General features: G+C 43.5%; 1 protein-coding gene across 1 annotated transcript; it reads right to left on the bottom strand.

Moving 5' to 3' along the window:
- Positions 1-2,170: 2,170 nt before the first annotated feature.
- Positions 2,171-9,346, bottom strand: Kcna1 (potassium voltage-gated channel subfamily A member 1). Its single transcript, XM_048787663.1, has one exon. The coding sequence runs from the start codon at positions 9,070-9,072 to the stop codon at positions 7,585-7,587; it is 1,488 nt and encodes a 495-aa protein (XP_048643620.1). The 5' UTR covers positions 9,073-9,346; the 3' UTR covers positions 2,171-7,584.

Below are 9,346 nucleotides of genomic sequence, written 5' to 3' on the forward strand. Positions count from 1 at the left end.
AAAAAAAAAAAAAAAAAAAAGAAAAGAAAGAAAGAAGAATACCCATGAAGGCCCTAGGTAATTCATCAAGGAAAATAAAGAAATGTAATTAATGAGGAAGTGATATGAAAACTGCAAAGAGAACAACATGAACAGTTGCTATTAGCACCTCACCTCACCGGAGCTGAGCTTGCCAGATGGCCCTGAACTTTTTAAAAGCAAAGGGCTGTTGATGATTCTGAAGGTCAGATGATAGAGGTAGTGCTTTTAAGGGATAAGAGGGAGTAACAGAAAGACCAAACCTCATTTCATACATGACAATTAAGTCTCAGGCCCTCACTGGGAAACGACCTTTGGAGCACATCACTTTGTTGGCTGACACATCTCCAAGGCCTAAAGCAAAGCCTGAGGTAGGGTTGGGGCCAAACCAAACACTGTGGGATAAAAACACAAGTAAAAGAAGACCTCCAGGTTCTAACCAGGGGTAGGGGTGTGGCCAGTGGTAGAGTGCTTGCCCAGCCTGCCTGAAGCCCTGGGTTCCATCCCCAGCACAGGAAGGAAGGAAGGAAGGAAGGAAGGAAGGAAGGAAGGAAGGAAGGACTGTAAAGGTTCTAGCCAGGTCTAGGGTAAGGTCTGAAGAAAACTGTCAAATTTAAAGGGTTTAGAATTCACAATTATATACCATATGAGGAAACAAAGAAGAACATGCATTAGAATCACTGTATTTTTATTCATTCTAAGATACACACTGTTCTATCTGTGAAAGTGGAATGAAGCAATGAGATGATGGGTTATAAATGTCATTGTTATCTGTTCTTACAAATATGTCAAAGGATGTATCTTACAATTGAAGATAGCTTAGATTAAATTAATTAGATAAGATATTTTTGAATTACTTGTTTTTCAGGATGGTTCAAGAGAACGTTTTCCACTCATGCCACCTGACCAAGCTGTGTCTTACCTGCACAGGACTTGCAACCAGGCTGGCCCTCCCTTCCTCCCTCCCTCCACACTCAAGCGTGGTCCCGCAAGCCCGGTCAGTTCACATGCGCCGGACTGCAGCAGGCAGCTTCCCTACCCAGCCGCAGAGGGGCGATGATCAGACTACATTGCTGTCTGTTCACAACTCTTCTGGTTGGCTTCCCCTAAACTGGCTTGATTTCTTTTCTAAAAGCTTCCAGTTGCAGGCTTCCCCCTGGCAGTTACCTGCTTCAAGAAGGGCTTCCTAAGGCTGAGCTTTAAGAAACACACACGGAAGAAAGTGTGTCCTGACTCGTGTGCCCACTGCTATTGTCATGAATCTCTCTCTCACCTTCTCTGTCAGAGCTTAGTCTGTCTCGTTATCTGACCATAACCGAAAAATCACAGGGAGCCTGCCTAGCCTCATAATTTACTTTCAATAATAACTTCTGCTGCAAATACAAGTTTTATCTCTGAACCTTGACAACTTGAACCCATCACAACATGCGACAATTCCATGACGGTGCATGGGCACGTAACAGACCTGTCATAAGACGTAGTCCTGTTTGCCCTGACATAAGAGATCTGGTAGAAAATGTGATATTCACAATAAAGAAAATAGATCTAAAGCTCAGGAAACGTCAAAAGGAAATGCACCCACAAGTCTTTTTTAATAAAAACAACACTAAGAGGAAGAAAGAAATGTTAACCACACACAGAACTATGTGGAAAGAACTCCCAGGAACCACTTTGGTTTTCCATATCCAATCACTTCTAACACCATAGTATAAATTTCAAGTCATCTGATGCCAGGCCATAGCACTGTGTATATCACACACACACACACACACACACACACACACACACACACACTCCTTCCTGCAGACTGTGGATGAAAAATACAATTTCAGACCAAAAGCAACTGGTTTAAGCAAACACAACCAATGATCTTCATTTAGCTTTTCCTTTTCCAAGCTTGATTCCCCCACCATTTTTCACAGACCAAATTTTATCAGCCTCTACTGGGGATCTTATCTAAGGCCAAACTGAATTTATTCTCAACATGCAAATTCAGTGTACTTCCTTGGACAGCAGAAACAGCCTGTGAGCTCCAAAGGATATCGGGCTGCTTCAAGATATCATTTTGATTCATTATGTTATTTAAAGAGACCCTGCAGCAAAGAGCCCCCAGGAGACCAGTTAAGCAAGAGACAAAGAACCAGTCAAGATATTTCATGATAAGATCCTTAAAAATTATCTTTAATTAATGCCAAATATGAACAGATCATAAAGTGACAGAAGCAAGTAAAATTGCATAGATGAAAACTATGCGCATCAATTAGGTTCTCAATTCAAACATTCAATGTCCTCTACCTGACGTGTTAAACAGTTAGGGCAAGGAAGATGCACAGTGGGTTAGACACACATCCTTAACTCAAGGGGTAAGCAATTGGCAAATTCAAGAAATAAAATAGAGTTTTTCAGCTTAAATGGTTTGTTGTCCTGATGGTGCACTTCAAATTAATAAGACTTAATTTTTAACCTCCAAAATTCTTTAATACTAGAGGTATGTCCATGAAGAGATTCCATGTAGTCTACTTACAGCAGCATAAAAGGTCCCAAAACAGTGCACTGGAGAGTAGAAAGGGGCTTCCTGAAGTTTTGGAGAGGAGACAACTTTTGACCTGGAATATTCTGCGAGGGTTTTCTTGTTTTGTTTTGTGGTTTTGTTCCTGACACCATTTCTTCTTCTTCTCCTCTGATTGGGGTACAAAACTTTTCTAGACTCTTTGAAGTTTCACATCATAAAAGTAAACTCCTAGTTAGCTCCTAAATGAAAATCACTGTGACTAGGGTTAATCTCCTTAAAGCTAATAGTCCTGAGGTCAGCAGGGCCTCACCCTTTACAAACACCCTAGACTTTCCCAGAAAGTTTGTGGTCATTTTGCCTGAGCAAAGAGACTGGCATTTGATCCCAAGGCTTCTAACCTGACATCGATACCCTGAATGAGTTTGCACAGTGACCCAAGAAATGGGACAGTTTTGGTTAACAATTCAGCCCCTGTTTACTTCTTTACAAAGTGATAAGTAATGTACATTCTTTTAAGATTTACCTGAGTCATGCTGGACAGGTTCACATATACCCTGAAATTCCATGATATAGGTACAAGTGCTAACGTAGCGAGCGGCAGGCAAGAGGCCGCCTCCCAAGATAGCAATTCAGCTTGGGTGGTGTCTGGACTTCAATTTTTAGTTTGTTTATTTGTCTTCTTAAAATGAACATGAACATCAAAAGATTCCACTCTGGCTTGGAAAAAGCCAGAAGATAAAGTGGCTGTTTGGCAGTTTATATTCTTTCTAGCAATTTTATGCTATGAATGGTTACCACCCACCAATTCCCACCACTCCCAGGAATAAGTCATTCCTGGAAGAAAATGGAGAACTGCTTCCTGCTGATGTTCCCTTTTCTCCTTTCTGTTCAAGCTGATCTAGCAAACAAAGAATTAAAATTTTAAAAATCTGCTTAGAAAGCATATGTTTTGAGGTCTCCTATGTTAAATGGGAGGGTTAGAAACTATTATTACTGACTCTTTAGATGTCAACAAATTGTTGAAAATTTTGTTAACTATACACAAACATGAAGAAGGCTCTTATTGGACAAAACTAAGTTTCTACTTAGAGAAATCTACTCCTCATTTACCACTTACATGTATTTTCTTTAATTCTCAAGCGAATCAAGATTGTGCTGTCCCTTGTGCTTTAGTTTCACTATTAGTGGCTTTTCATTTCTAAAAGATTTCATTTTCAAGAAATAACTGCCAACAGCCACCATGAGGAAAAAAGCTTGCTGTTGGTTTGTCTGATTTTTCTGGGCTAACCCACTAACACACTCCCAGTGAACTGGTTGAACTCATCATCAGAACCCGAGTCTCAAAGGGGGAGCCAGGGAGGTTATGCACAGATGGGGAAGAAGGGGTAAGCAGAAACAAAAACCTTTCCTGACTCTAATCTGCCTTCTAGAAATCTGAGGACAGAGGAAGTTAATGTCTTTGGTCTCTCTGGTTCAGATCACTTGAAGTGAGTTAACCACTTCAGAGATTCTGGGATGGCTAACAGCCCTGGTATGACCAAACCCTTCCACTGCCACCCTATTGAACTAGGGCCCCCACATACTGGAAGAGCTGAGCTATGGCTATCAGCATTTCAGAAGTTTCCTCTTCCTGGAGGAAACAAGTGTTCAGGGCTTGAGATACCAAAGCTCAGTCCCTAAGAAGGGGACGAAAAGGCAAGAAGTCTGATAAAGTAAATACAATAAAGAAGCCAAATGATAGTCATTCCCTGCTAGGCAGTTTTGTTAAGTGCACCTTCAGGTCTACAAAGACATTTCAGCACATTACAGTGCAAGGGAGGGGGGGAAGAGCTTTGTCAAACGTTGCATGCCTATGCTACACAGATAATCCCTGTACGCTGTTCTCACTGAATTCAATGCAATGAGCTAAGATGGATAAGCAGCATACATTTTTTTCCCATACCACCCCAAATTCATAACAACAGCTCATCCCTAATCCCAGGCTGTCAGGTTCACCACATGCAGCACTTTTCCCTGTAACACATGCAGAAGAATCAGCCAGTCCAAGGTATAACTGTGAGAGGTATACCAAGTAGCCAGAGACAGTCTCATGAGTCTTGGTCCCTTTTTCTCATCCTTAACCCATCCATTCCATAGTACTTAGTGGATTATTGCTGTTGACAGAATGCAGCGTTCTGAGTTCTGTTGTGTCCTAGACCTCAAAGTCAAAATAAAAATCAAGAGATCCCCAGGGATTGGGGAAGCAGTTGGCATTTCTTTTTCATCAACTGGGGGCTTTTAAGCAAAGATGAAAGAGATGGATAGTCAGGATGAGTTAAGGTTCAAATGCAGAGAATACATCACAGGGGAAGGTTTAATGCCCTGTAGTCAGAGGCTGTGTAGTTCTAGGCCCCTCATCTTCCAGGATGTGTGTTGTGTTCATCTTACAGGGAAATAAAAGTTGCACAGGGAAATCTAATATCCATATTCTTTCTTTCAATCAAGTCAGCCAGCCCGGGTGCCGCTCTTGTTTCTTGTTGATTGCCTCGCTGCTAGTCTGAGGACAGGATGGGGGAAAAGGATAGAAGTCACAGGGAAGATTCCAGAAGAAGCTGGGCAGGAATGTAAGGCGGTCAGCAGCAGGCAGCCACATGCTAAGTGCAGAATGATGATTCCCCACTTTGGTGTCCTTATAAAGGCTGAGTGCCTCTCCACTGGTGGACAGCTGCCGGGCTCCAGAGGCCTATGTTAAGTGACTCTCTTTCAGCTGGGCATGAGGTCCCCACTGTTCTTTTAGCTGGGTGACTGGGGCAGCAGAAGGTAGATGCTCAGCCTGTGAAGTGACTGCCGGGTGGGATGATCAAAGGAGCATCATAGGAAACATCGAAAGAGGGTGGGTGGGTCAGGAGGGAAGGCCTAGGAAAGGTCATGGTGAACCCAGTGTTCCACAGTGATGCCTGAAAAAAATCAGGCTATCAGAGATTTGCAAAGTGCTGTAGCTAACTGAGAAAGAGTAAGGAAATGTACCAGGAACACTACATTGGACCTAGGAAACTGCATGTCCGGAGAGGCCCTCCATAGGAAACAAATTTCCAAAGAGTTTATCTTGGCTTCTGGTGGAGAAGAGGGAAAAAAAAGTCCGGTTCAAAGATGGGTCTCAGTTCCTGTCCAGAGTCAGGCTGCCAAAGGGGCCGAGTCCAGTGATGACCAGTGAGACAGCACTCTCCTGGATCTTTCCTCTCCAGAGTTTAGGGTAGCGCGGTCTTCTCGGTCTTCTCACAGTGGTGAAGTGAGAGTGAGGATGGAAAAACAAAAACAAAACAAAACAAAACAAAAAGCAAAATATCTGTGCCCCAACCCCTCCTCCCTTCTGTTATGTAACTTCTCAGCTGTGTTATGGAGGCACTTTCTGCAGTTCACTGTGGGTACAGGATAAAGGCACTAAGCAACTATTAAATCAATTGGTTGAGTTTCTTCAGGGAGCCTCAAGGGGAGGGCTGAAGTCTCTGCAGACTTCAAATCATGACTGCAAAAAGAAATCAGCTCTGCTTTGGATGCATACAATAGATAAACATTATCATTTACATCCTAAGAATGCACCAAAAACATGCAATATTGCACCTTTTTTGTTTGTTTTTGTTTTGCTTGTGTTTATCTTCAGCTAGAAAGAATACTTGTTCTTAGGTATCACTATATATACCTTGATGACTTATTTTAGTTTTCCATATAGTTGCCCTTTAAAGGGATGGGCATATTGGTCCTCTCTCTGCCTACACCTACACAGAAACCTGACATTTCCCTGAGCAAAGGCAGGAAAATTGACTGAGTATCCCCCACCCCCACCCCCCATTATTTCTTTTGGGCCTTTCATCCCACAGACTTGTAATTTTTATTTTTTAAAATTTTTATTACTGAAATCATGCATTAACTAATTTAAGGTACATCTTAATCAAATAGGCCATAATGCTGAATAAGAGAACATGCTTTGAGCTCCGAAAAGTTGGTTGTTCCCATCTGACTAACATATGCACTTAAATACAGTACTTTATTTACTAATAAAATTGTTAATAAATGAAGGAGTGCACTTTTGGTGAATGCAAATGAAAAATAATCTATTTTTAGAAGAGTCAATTTCAACGTAAGCTTATTCCCTATCATCTGGGTTAACGTTCTTAGCATGCGATAATAAAATAAATGTTATCAGATTCAAACATGCTTACATTTAACTCCATTTGTGCTCTCTTGCAAAAAGGAGGCTAAAGTTTTATATCCAGTTCTGAAGGTCAGGGGTCAAGGTGCAGGACTGGTGAGAAATGACCTGTATTTGGCGCTCATCTGCACTTGAGAAAACTTAGCAGCACTGCAGATGAATCAATTAATTTAACTCAGTTATCCTTTTCTTAGAGAATAGTCTGGGTTAGAGGAAGAATGGGGCAGAGGGAAAATCCCTACCAATCAGGACCAGTATCAGATTTATAATAGGTGCTTTGTGAACCAGTCTTAAGTAGTTTTGGTTTTGTTCACCTTGTAGTATGCAGTTCAGTCGACCAAAATAAAAACATTTGTTCTTTGCCCATGAGGCTGGTATGTCATGTTACATATAATACATCTGATGCACTGTCTTAAATGTACTGTGCAGTTTGCAAAGATTTTATATTGGAGTCCCATGCAAGTTTTAATTTTATATTTCTAAGTGATCATCTGGTTTTTAATTTTAAAAAAAATTAAAGAAGCCAAAGAATTAGAAATGTTTCAGAATGGGAAAGCATATGAATCTTATTTTACCTGGACTAATTCATGAACTGAAATTTTAAAGCCAGTTTTAGAAAATATTCTTCCTTTTCCCATTTTTTAAATAAAATGAAAATAGGTTTCCCCCCTCCATGGGTCTTGAAAGCTTCAGTTCATCACGCCCAAAATCCACAATGCAACAATGCATTGACAATTAGAGCATTCAAAGACTATTCAGTAAAGTATCTACAAAGTGTGACAGAGTCACTAGGGTTTTGTTTTGTTTCTTTAAGTCTTTTGAGTGGGGCTTTTTTGTTGGCTGACTTTTTTGTTTGTTTGTTTGTTTAAACATCGGTCAGTAGCTTGCTCTTATTAACGCAGTTTTGATTAGCTGTGGTGCAATTGCCAGTTCTGATATTGGCCTGTCTATAGTGGGCTATGCTATTATTCATATCCTCTTCGATCTCCATGTACTCAGACTTGCTGATGGTGGAGGAACTGCGGCGACTGAGGTCACTGTCAGAGGCTAAGTTAGGGGAACTAACATGGAGCAACTGAGCCTGCTCTTCCCCCTCAGTTTCTCGGTGGTAGAAATAGTTGAAATTGGACACAATGACAGGTACGGGCAGGGCAATTGTCAGCACACCAGCGATGGCACACAAGGAGCCCACGATCTTGCCTCCAATTGTCACAGGGTACATGTCACCGTATCCTACAGTGGTCATGGACACCACCGCCCACCAGAAAGCATCGGGGATACTGGAGAAGTGCGACTCAGCTTCTTCCGCCTCGGCAAAGTACACTGCACTAGAAAACAATATGACCCCAATAAAGAGGAAAAAGATGAGCAGCCCTAGCTCTCTCATACTAGCTTTGAGGGTCTGGCCCAGGATTTGGAGGCCCTTAGAGTGACGGGAGAGTTTGAAGATTCTAAAAACCCTTACCAACCGGATGACCCTGAGGATGGCCAGCGAAGTGGCCTGCTCACCCTTCTGATTTCCCTCCTGCTCAGCTATCTCGGTACCTAGGGTGATGAAATAAGGGATGATGGCCACAATGTCGATGAAGTTCATGATGTTTTTAAAGAAGTCTGTCTTGCTGGGGCAGGCGAAGAAGCGCACCACCAGCTCAAAGGAGAACCAGATAATGCACAGGGTTTCTACGATGAAGAAGGGATCTGTGAAGATGTTGGAATTGTAGGTAACCGTGGTGTTGTCGATGCGGTGGATGGTGCCCGTGAAGTCCTTTTCATCCTTCAGCTCGGGGAGAGTCTCCAGGCAAAAGATGACAATGGAGATGAGGATGACCATGACCGAGACTATAGCGATGACCCGGGCTGGCCCCGAGCTCTCGGGATACTCAAAGAGCAGCCACACCTGGCGTTGATATTCCTTCTCGGGCAGGGGGCGCTCCTCTTCCTTGATGAAGCCCTCGTCCTCTCGGAACTTCTCCATAGCCTCCTCGCCCAACTCGTAAAATTTGATCTCCTCAGAGAACATGTCCAGGGGCACGTTGACTGGCCTCCGCAGGCGGCCCCCCGACTGGTAGTAGTACAGGATGGCATCGAAGCTGGGTCGGTTGCGGTCAAAGAAGTACTCGTTTCTCAGGGGGTCGAAGTAACGCATGCGTTTCTTAGGGTTGCCCAGCAGCGTGTTGGGAAACTGCGCCAAGGTCTTGAGCTGCGTCTCGAAGCGCAGCCCGGAGATGTTGATCACCACGCGTTCACAGCACTCGTGGTCATCGTGCTCGGCTTGCCGGGGATAGCTGCCATCCTGGGGGTGGCCCGGGGCGGCCGAAGCTTCGTCCACGTTGTCCCCCGACATCACCGTCATGGTGGAAGCCCGGCGCAGAGATGCGAGGCCAGCAGAGAGCCCGTGATGAGAAAGAGCGAGGGAAGAGGGGTGGGGGGGACCCAAGCGCCCCCCCCACCGGAGAGTGCGTCTCCCCCACGCTCAGGGGGAGGGGCTTCGAAGCCAGCAGGTCCGGAGATCCGCAACTTCACTTGCTATTACCTTCCCCTCCACCCTGCCTTGTACTCAATTTGGAATCCCCCTTTCCTGCGGGTCCCAGTGCAGCTTTTTTTTTTTTTTTTTTTTTTTTTTTTTT

This window comes from Marmota marmota, unplaced genomic scaffold (genome assembly GCF_001458135.2).
Source record: "Marmota marmota marmota unplaced genomic scaffold, marMar, whole genome shotgun sequence".
NCBI classification, from domain to species: domain Eukaryota; kingdom Metazoa; phylum Chordata; class Mammalia; order Rodentia; family Sciuridae; genus Marmota; species Marmota marmota.

Coding starts and splice junctions, on each gene's coding strand:
- Kcna1 (XM_048787663.1), bottom strand. CDS start 9,072: ATGACGGTGATGTCGGGGGACAACGTGGACGAAGCTTCGGCCGCCCCG.